Source organism: Xyrauchen texanus, chromosome 47 (genome assembly GCF_025860055.1).
Source record: "Xyrauchen texanus isolate HMW12.3.18 chromosome 47, RBS_HiC_50CHRs, whole genome shotgun sequence".
Lineage (NCBI taxonomy): Eukaryota > Metazoa > Chordata > Actinopteri > Cypriniformes > Catostomidae > Xyrauchen > Xyrauchen texanus.
The window spans coordinates 11706247-11723650 of record NC_068322.1 but is presented as its reverse complement, the minus strand read 5'-3'; the positions used below and the strand labels follow the sequence as shown (position 1 = coordinate 11723650).

Below are 17404 nucleotides of genomic sequence, written 5' to 3'. Positions count from 1 at the left end.
ATTTTATATGCGTTTGTTGCTGGTCTCTTTATCAAAGAATAACAAAAGATCTAGACCCCGATATGAAGTGTGGTAACTTGTTGCAAAATTTGGTTTAAAGATCAGCTGTTAAAACAACAGAGAAGGATGAGATTTATTCTAAACGTTTCAGTTAAAAGATTACTTTTTGAAAAGAAGGGTAAGTTTCTGAGCTACAGGGGTTTTTAGCATTGTCAAGCTATGGTCTACATCTGTCTTTCCAAGTATACATGAACACTTTGTGTAATCAAATATTCAGTTTGTCCAGATACTCAGGTGACATTTCACCCCACACTTCCTGTAGCACTTGCCATAGATGTGTCTGTCTTGTCAGGTGTTTCTCATGCACCTTACAGTCTATCTGATCCCACAAAAGCTCAATGGGGTTAAGATCCATAACACTCTTTTCTAATTATCTGTTGTCCAATGTCTGTTTCTTTGCCCACACTAACCTTTTCTTTTTGTTTTTCTGCTTCAAAAGTGTCTTTTTCTTTGCAATTTTTCCCATAAGTCCTGCACCCCTGAGTCTTCTCTTTACTGTTGTACATGAAACTGGTGTTGAGCGGGTAGAATTCAATGAAGCTGTCAGCTGAGGACATGTGAAGCATCTATTTCTCAAACTAGAGACTTTGATGTACTCATCCTCTTGTTTAGTTGTACATCTGGCCTTCCACATCTCTTTCTGTCCTTGTTAGAGCCAGTCGTCCTTTGTCTTTGAAGACCGTAGTGTACACCTTTGTATGAAATCTTCAGTTTTTTTGGCAATTTCAAGCATTGTACTGTATAGTCTTCATCCTCAAAACAATGATTGATTGAGTTTCTAGAGAAATCCGTTTCATTTTTTGCCATTTTTGGCCTAATATTGACCTTAAGACATTCCAGTCTATTGCATACTATGGCAACTCAAAAACGAAGACAATTACATGACATTTTAAATTTGTTGTGTTTCTCAGATCTAATGATTGAGATGGAAGATCACACTAGTGATCTAAGCGAAGCTCGGATCCCATTCCTGGATTACAAGAACTACACGGATTGCGTTTTCTTCCTGCCCTCCCAAGATGGAGCAAATGATGTCATGATCACCGGCAAGCTGGATATCCCAGTATCACGCAGAGGCATCATAGACCATGCACTCAACCAGTTCTCCAACCTCCTGAACAGCAAAACCTTCCTCATCAATGTAAGACATTTTTCTTCAAAATATTTCAGTGGCTAGACATCGGTTTTGTGTACAGTAAAATTTGCTTGCAAGCCATATAGATGTCAGACTTTTGAGTTAATAATTGATTAATTTATTTTTTATTATTATTATTTTCAATTGACCCTTCGCTAAGCCCACTTTAAAAGCGCTTCTGACCAATCCTGTCTTAGCAACCGTTGCCCTGTCGCCATTACTCTTGACACGTGTTTGCTATTTATGATGACAGCCTATGGAAGTGATGTGTGTTTGAGTACTTTTGAAAGTGATTTTATGAAAATAATTAATGTAAAACATGTTGTTGCCGGTTCATTTGTAATAGTGACATGAGTTACCCAGAGAGTATCCCTGCAGTGTGTTTGTTTCTTTTAAAAAAAAGATCTTTAAATAAATCTGGAGAAGAGCATGTTATGTGTCAGCACTCATTCCCAAATGAACATATAATGTCTGCAACAACACCTACATTTGCTCCAAGGTGTATTAAAGCTATTAAATGAATGTTAATTAATTAATGTATTGATTCAAATCATAGTAAAAGTGATAGTAAATAAAAAATTCACAGCATCAAAATTTTACAATTTAACAATTTCTCTTACAAAAAACTTCAGATAAATATACATTACAATGTCACTCTTTAATTCCAAAAATATTATCCATTCCGTTTATGTGAACATTTTGCCAAAAATAGCGTACTTCAGGGCAATCTCCTATTCATTCCCATGGGGAGTTCTGCAGAGCTTGTCAGAGCGATCAACCGTAACTAAAGTGAGCGTAGCTTAGCAAAGGGTCAATTAATTGGTCTAAATTATTCACATAAATTTAAAACAAAATTATTTTTATAAATTCTGTATCAAGTAATCACAAACGACTAGAAAGGTCATGGAAAAGTCATTGAAATTCTTTGGTCGTAAAGTGTGCGAATTAAAAATTCACTATATCAGGCAAGGGTGAAGATTTGGCTTAAACAGTGCAGTGGTTGCAACATGAAGCATTTACCCATGTTTTCATTGATCATGGAGTAAATATTGGTGGGGTTGTACTTGCTTGTTTTGATTATTAAGGGGGTTACCTCCCCCTCATCCCCTGTGGAATCTACGCCCCTGATAATAGAGAGACATTTTGCTTACATTTACATTTATGCATTTGGCAGACGCTTTTATCCAAAGCGACTTACAGTGCACTTATTACAGGGACAATCCCCCTGGAGCAACCTGGAGTTAAGTGCCTTTCTCAAGGACACAATGGTGGTGGCTGTGGGGCTCGAACCAGCATCCTTCTGATCACCAGATTACCAGTTATGTGCTTAGACCACTACACCACCACCACTCCGCACCATCCGCACCACCATCTTCAGCACTGACAGGCTCATTGTATAGCTCGCAGTCTGTTTGTTTTACTTGATGGGCATAAATAAAATAAAAATTCCCTGCAGGAATAAGACTTTAAAATGAAATTATAAAACAGATACTGTAGTTCTGCTCTACTGATGTGCCTGCATACAGCTGAATTTGATTTATTATGTGACTTATGCACTGATATCTGTGTGCTATAGTTCATTCGTACTCTGGAGAGCAAGCAGGAGTTCAATGCCAGGAATAAGGTGTACTTTGCATCCCTGTTGACGGTGGCTCTACATGGCAAATTGGAGTATTACACAGACATCATGAGAACGCTCCTGCTGGAGCTGATGGAGGAGTATGTTCACAGCAAGAACCCCAAACTCATGCTTCGCAGGTCAGAACCGCAACTAAATCACAACCTTACCACAACAACATCTTGATATTTCTGGTCTACTTTCTGGTCCAGGTTCTTACTGCTTGGCATGTTGAATCTGTGATTTAAAGAACTGATTGTATATGAAATAAGACATTAATTATAAAGCATCTGTGGTTTATATATTAAGCCATTATTTTAGGGAATTTCCAGTACTGACCTGACATCGAGTGCTTTGACATTATGCTAAATGTATAGAGTTTTATTGTACATGTATCCTAAACATACTATGTTTATCGGCTTGTTTATCCGTTTGTCATGTTCAGGTCTGAGACAGTCGTGGAGAGGATGTTGTGTAACTGGATGTCCATATGTCTCTATCAGTTTTTGAAGGTAAAAAATGTACTATAATTAGAATGGCATATATGGTTTTGTAATAAAAGAGGCTGACTAAAATGTGTTCTCTCAGGACTCCGCTGGTGAGCCGCTGTATAAGCTCTTTAAGGCCATTAAACACCAGGTGGAAAAAGGACCAGTTGATGCCAAGATGAAGAAAGCCAAATACACTCTGAACGACACAGGACTTCTTGGAGATGATGTTGAGTACATAGTCTTGGTGAGTGTCTTAACCTCAGTGACTTTGGTGTTACCATGATGGATTTGGATGTTTTGTTGTTTGCTGAGGTAATTAACCTGTTGATACACACCCCCTTTTTGAGCACAAACCATGAAAATGACATACCTGAACTTAAATGGTTGTATTTACTGGACTCTTTGGAGTATGGACACAGTTGTAGTATCTTTTGAAAGAAGACACTTTGGGCTTTATTTCTCAAGTTTCAGAATTAATATATGTTGTTATTTTATAAAGTTAGAGAAGCTGAAGTTTATAGTAATGGACATATTTTGTGCTGAACATGTATTTTAATGTATTCTCAAAGCCACAAGTCTAAAGAAGTTATGTTTCAAATTTGAAGATTTTGTTTTTGAAGAATTTGCTCATTTTGTTTACAGGCTCTAATATATAAGTTTTTATAATATACAGTTTTACAACATGAATGCTGCTCAGTTTGCATTGTTTGTTGAAGAACGATGACAAAGGGAAATTCTTTCAGACGAGATCTCATGTAAACAATGGAGAATATATCGATATTTCTCAGATTTATCACTTTTATGGACAAAAAGTGCTATTGGATGTTTTTCAATGAACGCTTGACATAGACAATTGACCCAAGTGTGGCGAACTGGATTCATTTGGCGATCGCGTTTTCATAACAAAGGTATGAAGTTCCGTTTTGATATTGCATGTTTTCATTTGTACTCCTGGCACAAATGACTAAATTGCTGTTTCTGGAGCATTGCTATCATGAAACAGAGATCGGATATCAATGTTGATCCATTAGGCCTTTGAAAATATGTATAATTTGTTAACATTAATAGACGGTAAATTATATATTAAATGTAAGCAGAGTGACGTCACCACCGCGTGCGGTGGATTGCGTATCAACAGTTTAAGTATTTGTAAATGCTCTTTGATATTCCTCAGTTCCAACAGGTCAATAAAAATATTTAAAAAAGCGCTAGAAGAAGATGTAATCATCGGGAAACAACAGGAGATGAAAGTAAAAACATCAACAATCGATATGCACGTCAAGAACTCATGTGTGAGGAGGTCTGGAGATACCTGCAATTGTATAATTTGAGTCTAAAGGAATATATAGACATCTTTATAGGTCTAAACTCCTGAAGGGAAATAGTCCGGTGTCTTGTTTAGTTGTAGTGCGCATGCACCAACCACCTGTGTATACGCTCCTTCATATGATGTATACTTTGACAGGCCTGTGTTCAGCTGTACGCTGAGCATTCACGTCAAAATTGAAGTATATTTTGGCCTTAAGGGTGAAGATGCTGTTAGTGTGTCCATCAGTGTCATCCTAACTCCATTTCATTGACCAGCAGTGAGTCTGTAATCTCATTATCAAGCATAACACTGCTCTTCTGGGACTGAACAGCCATTATCTACTAGATTCATTGAATTTCAAACAAAAAACAAACAAAACCAAAAAAAATGTGCAGAGTACCAATGTATTTCTTCAACCTTGATTTGCTTCTGAATTATAAACTTCTAAATAATGCCATTTCAAGGATGTAACAATAACAAAGGAATTAGAATGCTTCTGACACAAGTTCACTTCCATTATCATTACTGGATCCTTTAAATAAGGCTCTGAGTCTCAAAAAACATCAAACATTTACCTGAAGTGACTTATCCAGATGTGTTGTTGATACTGAGCGTCTATGGGAGAGAGAGAAGATGAAAGTGTATCATGGCTTAGATGCTCACAAGTTTCCTCAGCGGAAAGGTTGGGAATATTGGATCGCACCTATTATAATGAATGAAGCTGTCTGCGTGACCTTGGCAGGCAAGTTAAGGATTTATTGTTATGTGTTCCTAATTTGTTACCCGTTTTGGATAAAAGTGTCTGCTAAATGACTAAAGGTAAAAGTAAATGACTTGCACAGCTTCATTCATTATAATGGAAGCAATCTTTAGTCACTTTTTTTAGGCAAAAATTGTGTTCACCTACCAGAGATAAGATGTGTGCTACACTTTTAGTACTGCACATATCCAGCCATCTCACTTCACAGCTACGATTCATTAGTCCATTTGTGGTTGCTTTATGAAAATCATGTTAATGTAAGTAATATAGTTTTAAAGTGACAATGAATGAAGCGCCTACCACTGAGTTTGAAAACTAGCAGGAAATGTTCATGGGACAAAGACATCACTTTCTTAATCCAACGAATAGTCCTTGATATGGTCTGTACATAGTTTATTTACCTTAAGTATCAAACTTTGGTGTTCATGAATAATCAATTCATGTGAGCAGAAAGCCGAAATGTTCTGTTACATTTCTAAAGTTTACCATTTTCATCTTGTGGATGATAAAATTGGTGAAAAAAATCACAGACTTATATTGAAGTAGAGCCCTGAGCCATATCTTGGAACTCTAATATTATAGAGACATGGGGTGGGTTCTTATTATTCTTTGAGCAGTAAGTGACCACCTTGCAACCATTCCAAACTCCTTAGCAACCACATAGCACCACCCTAGGATCATGCCTATGGTCTCTGTTTAGCATGTTAAATCTGTAATTATAATTGTTTAATTGATGATGCAACTTTCGTCCAATTGGAATCAATTGATTGAAGACAGTTTGATCTTTCTAGACCCTACAGGTGCTGGTTCATGGCGAGGGTCCCGACGTGACACCTGTCAAAGTACTGAACTGTGACACCATCTCACAGGTGAAGGAGAAGATCATTGAACAGGTGTACAGAAATCTGCCATACTCTCAGAGACCAACGGTGGACTGCGTCGCTCTCGGTTAGACACCATCTACACAACCTGCTACACTTAAAATTCATTACCATATGTGAAGTTTTTAACATTTACATGTGCTCATTTAGTAGACATTTTTATCCAAGCATCTTACAAATGTGAAAAAGCATGTAATTTATCATACAGGATCAAAACAATACAAGCAGTACTACAATACTGGATTTCAAGTGTAAACTTCAGTAGTACAGAAGCTAGAGGAAAAAAGAGAGTAAGAGAACTGAGCAACTGCCATCCCAATGAATGGGAATGCTGATTTATAGCTTTCTCTAGGTGTTATAGACCTCTTTGTGTGACGCTTACTCACTGAGGCCCTCCTTGGTTGGTTGAAGACCACATGCACAGCTGCGTTCTTGACATAAACAGATAAAGTCTCCAACTTTGTGAAAGTAACATGCATAAATAGCTCTTTTCATAAAAAACACGCTGCGGTCGGCCTCATCCCGGGTCTGAACAGATAGTGGTTTGATTAATGGTTGGAGTTGGCACATGTTGGTCTGTACTCCTGCAGTTCTTAATGAGATGTTCTTCTAAATGTGCTGAATTGTTAAAGCCAATGTCTCACATCATCCATGAGACAGATGAGTCTGCTTAAAGTAAGGACTGTTGGGGGAAAAAAAGAGCCAGTGAGTTACTTCATCTCAGGTTGTCAAGTGAAATCTGTCTAAAGTTTTTGGATGGATGGTTTAAGGTGTACTTCCTCTTTCTTTCACAGAGTGGCGCCCCGGATCTACTGGGCAGATACTGTCTGATTTGGATTTGACATCACAGAAGGAAGGGAGATGGAAACGTCTCAACACGCTGGCCCATTACAATGTGAGTGTTCGCTTAACACAACATTTCAACCCAGAAATGAAAATGATGTCATTATTTACTCACCTTCATGTTGTTTCAAACCTGTATGCTGTTGTGGTTTTTTCAACTGAACACAAATGGAGAATATTAAAGAATCTTCACAGAGCTACAATAGTAATGATGTCAAATCTGCACCATAGGTGCCATACTTGAGATGAGGTTTTGTTTGTTTCTCACACAAATGTATCGAATAGCAACTGTGAATATTGCACTTGAATAGTAAGAGCTAGTTTTATGGTGTTTTTTTGACACCATAAGCTTGAAAGACATGGACATGTCGTTGTATGGAAAAGAACTGCTCAAATTCTTCAAAATTCTTCTTTTACATTCATCAAAAAACAAATAACAACATTTGTGTAAACAAAATGAGGTTGAGAAAATAATGACAGAATTTCCATTTTTGGGTACTATTCCTTTAAATTCTGCTCAGTAGGCACACTTACACTTAAACACATCCACACGGTTTCCTTTCTGACACAACTACTTACCTTAAGAAAAGGTACTTTAATTCTATGTCTTTTAACAAAATGAGTATAGGATTTGTGTGTGTTCAATTATTTGTTAGCCCAATTATTTGAATCGATGCAACACAATAAGCATATTTAATAAGGGTAATTGCTACCAGCACCTTGTTCCTCAGGCAGCTTACTAAAACACATGTGTAACTAACAATCACAGTGCCACAACACTCAAAAAAAAAAAAAAAAAAAAAAAGAAGTGGTGGTGTTTGGGTCTTTAAGTGGCCATAATCATGGAACACTGTGCACTTTTTGGTCACTCATCTCTTGGAAATCAAACCTCAATGTCTGATTGTGTTATAATGTGTATTTTGAATGTGTGTATCAGGTGAGAGACAGTGCCACACTGGTTTTGTCCAGAGTTCTGCACACTCAGAAGTCTTTTGACCAGCACCAGGACAACCATGAAGAGAGTTAGTGACTTTCATTCATACCATATTGTTAAAACTGTTAACAAATTATCCAATTTTGTTTCTGTTGAGACCAGTGCATGGCTTGTTATTAATGTCCCATAAAGGGATAGTTCACCCAAAAATTATAATTCTTTCATTATTTATTCACCCTCATGATATCCCATATTCTTATGACTTTCTCTCTGCTACTGAACACAATTAAGATTTTTAGAAGAAAATCTCAGCTCTGTAAGTCCATACAATGTAAGTGAATGGTGACCCAACCTTTATATCTCCAAATATCACATAAAAGAAACAGCAAAGTAATCCATATGAATCCAGTGGTTAAATCCATATCGTCAGAAGTGATATAATTGGTGTGGGTGAGAAACTGAACAAGTCTGTTCTCCACTTTCACTTTTACATCTGAAAGTCACATGTGGTGCCTGTTTAGTTTTGAAAGTGAAAGTTAAAGTGGAGATTTAGAGTATAAATTTACTTAAATATTGTTCTGTTTCTCACCCACACCTATTATATTGCTTCAGAAGATATGGATTTAAACACTGAACTATACGATATGGATTACTTTTTTGTTTCTTGTATGTTATTTTTGGAGCTACAAATGTCTGATCATCATTCACTTGCCTTGTATGGACCTACAGAGCTGAGATATTCTTCTAAAAATCTTCATTTGTGTTCAGTAGAAAAAAATAAAGTCTTACACATCTGGGATGGCATGAGAGTGAATATATGATGAGAGAATTTAAATTTTTGGGTGAACTATTCCTTTTATAGTCTAAACAAATTGATAGTCCTTAATGATATGAAGGCACAGAATGAATAAATTCAATGTTTCTAAAAAAAATTAAAAAGGAAGAATAAGCAGACCTTCAAACGTGCTTGTTTTGTGTTTCACAGGAAATGCTTTGCTGGAGGATGATAAAGTATTTCACCTGGTTAGACCTGCAGATGAACTTGATGAAGTGAAATCAAAGAGGGGTAGTATGAAAGACAAGGCCACTACGAAAGCCATCACTGAGATCTACCTGACCAGACTGCTCTCGATGAAGGTACATTAAATAGAAAATATGTATTACTGTCTACTCTAGTAATTATTAATAATTAGGGCTGTTGATTTAACATACTCTAGCAGTACATGTAGCATGCAGCTACCTGCAATTCATTTAAGGGGTGTTTTAACCACATATTTTAAACATCTGGGGTACTTTTGTCACTTTCGCACCCCAAGCCCTGGTTCATTTTAAACTGTGGCTCCAGTACGTGAATTGGATAAAGATTTAATGTTTTTGTGTGTGTTCCAGGGCACGCTGCAGCAGTTTGTGGATGATTTCTTCCGCAATGTGTTGTGTTCTGTAAATGTGGTTCCTCCTGCAGTCAAATATTTCTTTGACTTCCTGGACGAACAAGCGCTAAAGCATGACAACGTCGATGAAGAGACCATCCACATATGGAAAACCAACAGGTGTGAAATGAATAAAATGCTCGGCTCAGTGGCGTTGTTTCCCTCTTTAAACTTTGTTTGTTATGCTACATAACAAGCCAAGAAAGATAGATGGACAGAGAGATGGATCAATTCATACATGCATATATGTAGATACAAAGATGCTGATAGAGTGCTCCAGAGATTTGAAAACTCACGGGGTAACAGGGAACCCTGTTTTACATCTTTAATAATTTAGGCTCTGTTCAGCCCTGCTGAAATATTCACAATGTTTCTTATTCAGTTAGCAAAGAGATTGACAGGTGAGGTCTACATCAGCATGCTTGAAGTGCACACTTTTATGTTCTGTCCCCTCTCCCATCTGCTGTCGTCAGCAGCCTATTAAATTGCCCTTCTCATTATTGTTTTGCAGAACATCCGTGACTGCTGTGTGAGTCACGAACAAGGTTTTGATGTGTTTTAGGGATTTGTTGATAGTCAAGACCAAGGGGCTCTGGGTATTGGCTCAGTATGGATTGATTTCTGCATGCCATCCCCATAAGAGCCACTAGGACATTATTTTATTAAAATTTCATTCCAAACTCAAGATTACTTTTTCTGAGCACTGATGCTCTTTAATTGATTGAGGTGGTACTGATACAAGTATCAAAGCAAGGAATTAAAAAAAGCTCTTAATGGAGAAATGAGAGTAGACTTATTACAAACCTTAGTTTAAACCAGTTGGTTTGGTATTAATAATCCATGTTTGTTCTTATGACAGTGGGATTACTTAACTGTTTTTGAGCCTATAATTGGGATAAACTCGCATGTGCTAGTTTCTGTCTCTATTTTAAACTGCACTTGTTACAGACACATGAAGACACATCAACCCCGATATCATGTTGAACTCGTAATAATGGACACCTCGGGAATTTCCTCCACTTATTTCTAGATTTTCTATGTATATGCCGCAACATGAGCTCTCCGGTACTGTTTGTCCCTCGATATAACACGTTTATAGAGGCAGAATACTTGTATGAATGAACAGAGGCAGAGCTATATGGCTTTATAATAGATTTGCGAATGATCAAGACACTTTTTGAGTGCGCACACTTTCTGAGTGACATCAGGGAGGTTTCATAGAGCAGCAGCGCACATACAGGAAATTGCGCCACTGGTACATGGACGCGCTCTCGATATTAACAGTGTTATAACGCAATAGTGCTATGTTTTTTAAGCTGGATTATTGTCTGTAAAGCTATTCATTTTCAGTTGTCTTTCAAATATGTTTTTTTATCTTTAGATTTTACTAGGTGAATTCATCATCATTCCCTCCCTGACATGCTCTGGTGACCCCCAGTTTGAAAACAATAAATTATAAGTTTCTTAAAAACTTTGGTAAAATAAGATGACACTTTGGACACAGCATTGAGAATTTGCATATCTCCTGACTCAGGAAAAAAAATCAGTGGAATGTCCCAAAGTTTTTGGGCAAAACGGCAGAAGTTTGCAAAACTATTGATTACGGTTTAATATTTGTATGTAATATATTACTTTCACATTTAATACTACAATTTATAGTAAACATAATTTTACTTTATTATTTAAAATATATCACATATTTGATATTTAAAATGGAATATTAAAGTAAAAAATATTTTACTTTAAATGTTTACAATATTAAATATTACTTAATTTAATAATTACTATTAAAATATTAGTTTGATTGATCGACAAAGCAGCCAAATACACATTATATATGCAAATTTCGACTTGATCAATAGTGACATTTGTTAACTATTTTCATTATTGAGTTTTAGCGATTTAAACAAATGTTCTTGCAGCTCTACAAGCTATGCATCTATGTAATATATGATATTTTCATCCATGCAAAGTAATTTGGTCAAAATGCATTTTCCAATGTAAGAGCAGAAATGCAAGTAGCTGTGTGTTTTTGCAGTCTTCCTCTGCGGTTTTGGGTGAACATTTTGAAAAATCCGCACTTCATCTTCGACGTTCACGTGACGGAGGTGGTGGACGCCTCTCTATCCGTCATCGCCCAGACCTTCATGGATGCCTGCACCAAGTCTGACCACAAACTGACCCGGGTGAGCCATCAAGGTTTGAAGATGTAGTTTATGAATCCTTTGGTGTTATCGTACCTTGCTTTCTCATGCTTTCTCTCTTGACCTCTCCTTCACAGGAGTCCCCAAGCAACAAGCTGCTATATGCGAAAGAAATCTCCACTTACAAGAAGATGGTTGATGAGTGGGTATCTCTTCTGTTGATCAGTGTGATTGTACAATGTAAACACAGCAGAAGTAACAAGCGACATTCTCTCTGTCCTCTGCTCTCTTCAGTTATTACAAAGGCATCCGTCAGATGGTTCCAGTCAGTGACCAGGACATGAACACGCACCTTGCAGAGGTTTCACGTGTAAGTTTTTGTGTGTCGTTTTTAATGTTGTATAGACAAGCTTCATTATCACTATCACTATTGCTCATTTGATTAAACCTATGAAATTGGAAAAGTCAGGGAAAAAGAAGTTGGAAATTCCGACCTTAACAGCCGCATAGCAATGCCCTGGCAACCACCACTAAAACCCTAGCATAGTGGCGGCGAGTTGTGCATGTGCAAGTGCCACTCGTGTCTTTTCAAACATGTAAAAGTCTTGTTTTAATGTGTGTTCCTGTGTGTTGAAGACACTGGTTTGAATTGTTATCTTTTTCAGTCTCACACAGATAAGTTGAACACTCAAGTTGCATTACACCAGCTTTACCAGTATGCCAGCAAGTACTTCGATGGGGTAGGTGTTATTACAAATTAAATGTCTTGATTGTCCCTAACACTAATCAATCATTCACATTCTTGAATCTTGTCATGTCTTTTGTAGATTATTTCGTCTTTGGAAGACGACCCTGCCGCCCAGAGCAAACAGCTGACCCTCAGACTGCAGCAGATCGCTGCTGCATTGGAGAATAAAGTGACTGATCTTTAATGTCAAGAAGCAGAGACTCGCTGGGGAGAAAGAAGACGGACGTGCCAATAAATTCAAGACAAAGCCCACTTCAGTGGGCTACAAAACTTCCAGAGGACTCAAAAATTATGGAGCCTCCACTGCATGAACGAGAATCTAGGGAGCGCACAGACTTATCCCTGACCTTTCCTCTCCACATGGCATTCAGATTTGCTCTTGGTTCAGAGGGACCAATATAAACTCTGACCAGATGGGTACTTGAGAAACTTTTGAGGAAAAATGAAAACTCTCTATGGTACTTCTCAGATCAGCACATGCACAATGAAAAACATCCAGCAATTATTTTTTCTCCTCTGCCAATAATCAGATGTTCAGTATATTCTTCATGTGTAGATGAAATGAAAGAATAGTATTATATGTAGAAATATTTTTACACTAAAGGCTACAAGGGGCTTTTAAACAAAATGAGACATTGGATATTGTTTCTGTGGATGCCTATTTTGTTTTCCTGTGAATTTTTATGTGCCACTCTCATTCCTGTGCGGTGATAATGTCACATCCTGCGGGTTCTATGGTACCACTATGATTTTGTATAGGTGTTTGTGATGCTGATGACAAAGCCAGGCTTCATTTGTCCCTCCCAAGTATTTTTGATGTATTTTTACTGGTGAATGCATACAATAATGTCATAGTCGGTTTCTATTTTAGCCACGATAAATACAGTATCAGCGCGAAAAACGGACGTTATGATCACTGAGTGACTGTTCATGTCCAAAACAGTGAAAGCACATTTGATAAAGCAGTTTACAGTTTTATCTGTTTTGCACAGTCTTTCTTTTATATCTGCACTGCAGCATATGGCTTGGCTTTTCATTTTATGGCACAAGTATGATTTTGTATTTTAAATCAAGAATATAAGATTGATTAGTTCAAGGCATGTGTTGCTGATTGCCTTTATTAAAAATTGCAATTCTGTCATTACTTACTCACCCTCATATTGTTCCAGTTGGAAAAAGAGCTGCGTCAACATTCTTCAAAATGTCTCTTGTGTTTCACGGAAGAAAGAAAGCAATATGGGTTTTGGAATGACATTAGGGTGAGTAAATAATGACTGAATTTTCATTTTTGGGTTTTCCTTTTTTACAGAGATCTGTTTAACAGACACATATGAAAGAGGGCTCACAGCACATGCGATCTTCAGATTTGACAAAATCTGAATGTTTGTGGCTTTCTCATTATTTGCCTTAACAGCAGTTGTTGGGACTGAGACTTGGATGCCAGTTAAATCAAGATATCTCAAGATGTCATCAATATCAGTTTAGTCTCTTGGTACTATTTTATCTTATCATGGATACAGGCTTAGAGTGTACCAAAGTTGAAAGGCTTTTTATTTCTCAGCTATTCACAATCATCTGTAGCCTTTGTTGTTTTAATTTTTTTATATGTTGTTTCTTGAAGTTGTTTGAATCAGCGTTCTGTCTCTTATGTGCCAAACACCACACGCTGATGACCACACAAATGAGGACTGTATTCTTTGTTCATAAATGTTATTATGTGCGTGACTTGTTGCCTTTGGTTCTGATTTAAAGCATGTGACAAATGCTCATCGCAGCCAATCTGAGGCTGGCACCGCCCTTTCTGAGCATGATGGAAACAGCAGGAAATGCCTTTGAACTGTAAATATAGCCAGACTGCCAAGTTAAAATCGTCATATTGCTCTTCTCTTCCCACTTGCGATCTGTTGTCTAGCAATGACCGTGTCAATGGCTTATTGTAAAGATTCTTGTTTGCCTTTCTTTACCAGGTAGTGCCTTAAAGAATACAAGTAATAATGATTGTGTGGTGATTATGTCTGCATTAAAATAACCGCAATAGAGACATTAGATATGTTTCTATGTCTTTGTGTAATAACATATCAGTAACACATGAGTAGTTGATGCATAACCTGTTTTTAGATTTGAGGTTCAAATTTATATGGCTGTATTAGTGAAAGTGCTTTTGTTAAGATCTCTGTACTGATTAGCATTTCTTTCCAGTTTCTCAAACAGTTTTAATCCCTTTTTGCCTTGACAAGTTAATTTCAGTCCTGCAGTGTGTCAAACGATTTTAAATTTTAAAGTACAATATTCCATGTGTATTTTTTAATAATTTATTAATATGAGGTCATAACAGCTACATGCATAATTAAAAAAGGAAATGAGCAAAAAGTAAAATAAAAAAATTATAAAAAACAACACTTCAGTTTCACAATGCAGGACATGTTAACTTCCCAAATATATTTGATCTGGACTACCTGAAATTAACTTTTCAAGACTTCTTTAAAAACAAAATGTTCAGCCGGGCTGTTGAATTGAGAGATGCCTGTCAGCATTCTGGTAATGATGCATTATAGAGCTTATAAAGGCTGAGGAATAGCACCAGAATAACTACAAGCCCCTGTTGTAAGTTATGTCTTTTTAAGCTTATTTGCTTCATTTTTAAACTGAAAGAAATGGAAATGTTAAAATTAAGGAAAAGTTAAGAGACCGCTAAGGTTTTGCAATTACTAATTAAAGTATAGCAACAAGAATACATTATTAAATACTGAACACTTAAATAGTAAATGACAATTTAAAAAAACTGGGGCTCAAATAATACACAAGTTTTGCACAAGTGCATTTATAAAAGTATAAGCTTTACATTTCTGCATTTAAACCCTGCAGAAATCATCCCCATTCACTTCCATTGTAAGTGCCTCATTGTAAACTAAATTTTTGCTTTAAAGAGAAAAAGACTTAATTTTTTTATGGTAATCGGCATTATGCCACATGCTGTTGATTGACCATAACTTATATTGAACCTAAAATATTTCTTTAAAGGCACAAAACACATATTTGGAATGAGAACTATAATATATGCTAGATATTATGTTACATGGCTTGAAATTGAGCTAAATTGCTTATTTTAGCCTGCCCCACTTTAAAGGTTTTGACCTTGTTTGCATCATACAACAGTGACATACATTTTTGTTGTAGCAAAAATAGATATGAACAGATTCAATCCCTATGTTGTGCTCTTTTCGTGAAAGTGTATTTTCCATTAATGCCAAAGATTAATTATCAGTGATTGAATGTGGCAGTTTGCGAATAGCCACATTGATGACCCTTAACATCTTTTGTGATTTAAAATTTGTATTGATTTATTTATTAAACAAAGAAAAGCAAAACATATACACTGAGTGCCCAATACCTCACACTTAAAACTGAATCTTCAACCAAACTTCTTGGATCTTAACACATCCCAAAAAGATAAGGGTTGTGTCTCCATCTTCTGATTGACATCGCCAGTAGGTGGGTGTGTCTTTAAGACCAAGTCTATACAATCTAGAGGGGGTCCAAAAGACTATGTAAAATCTTAAATTGCATAAGGTGCACCTTTAGATGCAGACTTGATGTTATTTAGAATCCTAGTCCACACTCCCTCCTCCAATACCAAGTTTAAATATTTCTCCAATAATCTCTTAAGAGAAGTTGAAATTCAATCCCCCATACTCTGAATTAGCAGGAAGTAATACACTGATGCCTCATGACCTTTTCCAAAAGCAGTAATCGCCACTCCCAGAGAAACTACTCCCAAAAACAGAGCACGTGGCGCAGCTCTAAATACTTATAGTATTTAGAGATCTGAAAATCCCAAAATGTTGAACCAAATTTCAAAGGATCTCAACACTCCATTCTCATATTGGTCATCAGGTGTAGTAACCCCTCTCCCTATCCACTCAAAAAACGAGCAAAAAGGGGACTTGTTAATAAATAATTTGGGGTTCAGCCATATGCTCGAGGCAACATTTAAATAAATGTCAGAATTAAACACTCTGGACACTTTTGTCCACGCCGAGTGAAAATGTGAGACAATGGGGTGTGACAACTTCTGTAGTTAGTTTGATAGAAAGGCTTTGCAATGGCAAAATAGGGGCCAGAACTTCCTGTTCAATACAAAACCAGGGAGGGTTTGTCAACGTTAGGTACGTAAATATTAGCCAAAATCAACCGTTGCCCCTGAATTTCTGCTAAAACAATAATGACTCTTGCTAATTTATCTTTAATCTGTTTGAGACATTTGAATTGTAGATGATTACTTACCAATGTAATGACTCCCCTTCTCTTACTTGAGCCAGCACTAAAGAAAACATGTCCACTCTATATCTTCCCAAAATTTTCAGCTTCCTGCATGGAAAGATGCATTTCTTAAACACAATATCATATTTCTTACGTTTAAGAAAAAAAATGACCTTCCCTCTTTTTATGAGGTGCCCCAACATTTTCACATTCCACGTGGAGAGAGACAATCCACTCATATTAACATTTGACATTTTGACAAAGAAAAAATTTATTATGTGTCAAAATATATATAAAGACCACATTCCAACATTAGTGCTACAATCAATCCCAGAACTTACCCCGAACCAAACAAATAGAAAAAAGATAAACGTACGCATTAACCTCAAACAGTCCATGCACACCCAATGACTTACTCGTGCCCTTGACTTCATAAAGGACCATGTTTGTTGGGGACAAGTAAATACTATGCGGCCATCCTTAGCATCTATTCCCAATCTGGCCGGGTACATTAGTGTAAAAGCGACCCTTCATCGATGCAAATGTTTCTTGGGGTGTTATTCCACAAAACATCTCCAGCCACTAGGTGGAACCATCACAAAAAGAAACAAAAATGGCACCCAGGTTCCTCAGACAGTCAAGTGAATGTTCAGTGAGTCAAGCTCACTTAGGAGCAACATGAGAATCACACCATGGCTTACGCATTCCAATAACTTTTTGAAGTACAATGCTTGCTGAGGACAGGTTAATACTTTGCAACCATCCTTAGGGTCTGTTCTCAGTTTGGCCAG

The 17404-nt window shown here is 36.9% G+C and overlaps 1 protein-coding gene across 2 annotated transcripts in view; it reads left to right on the top strand.

Moving 5' to 3' along the window:
• Window positions 1–15672, top strand: part of LOC127638793 (plexin-B2-like) — a 144966-nt gene extending 129294 nt beyond the window's left edge. For both annotated transcript variants that reach the window (XM_052120529.1, XM_052120527.1), the window contains 14 exons: window positions 972–1201; window positions 2772–2953; window positions 3259–3325; window positions 3402–3548; window positions 6165–6321; window positions 7049–7149; window positions 8035–8119; window positions 9017–9168; window positions 9421–9581; window positions 11500–11647; window positions 11743–11807; window positions 11900–11975; window positions 12271–12345; window positions 12433–15672. In XM_052120529.1, coding sequence (XP_051976489.1) covers window positions 972–1201; window positions 2772–2953; window positions 3259–3325; window positions 3402–3548; window positions 6165–6321; window positions 7049–7149; window positions 8035–8119; window positions 9017–9168; window positions 9421–9581; window positions 11500–11647; window positions 11743–11807; window positions 11900–11975; window positions 12271–12345; window positions 12433–12537 — 1751 coding nt within the window. In that variant the 3' untranslated portion in view covers window positions 12538–15672. The remainder of the gene's footprint in view (window positions 1–971; window positions 1202–2771; window positions 2954–3258; window positions 3326–3401; window positions 3549–6164; window positions 6322–7048; window positions 7150–8034; window positions 8120–9016; window positions 9169–9420; window positions 9582–11499; window positions 11648–11742; window positions 11808–11899; window positions 11976–12270; window positions 12346–12432) is intronic.
• Window positions 15673–17404: the final 1732 nt, after the last annotated feature.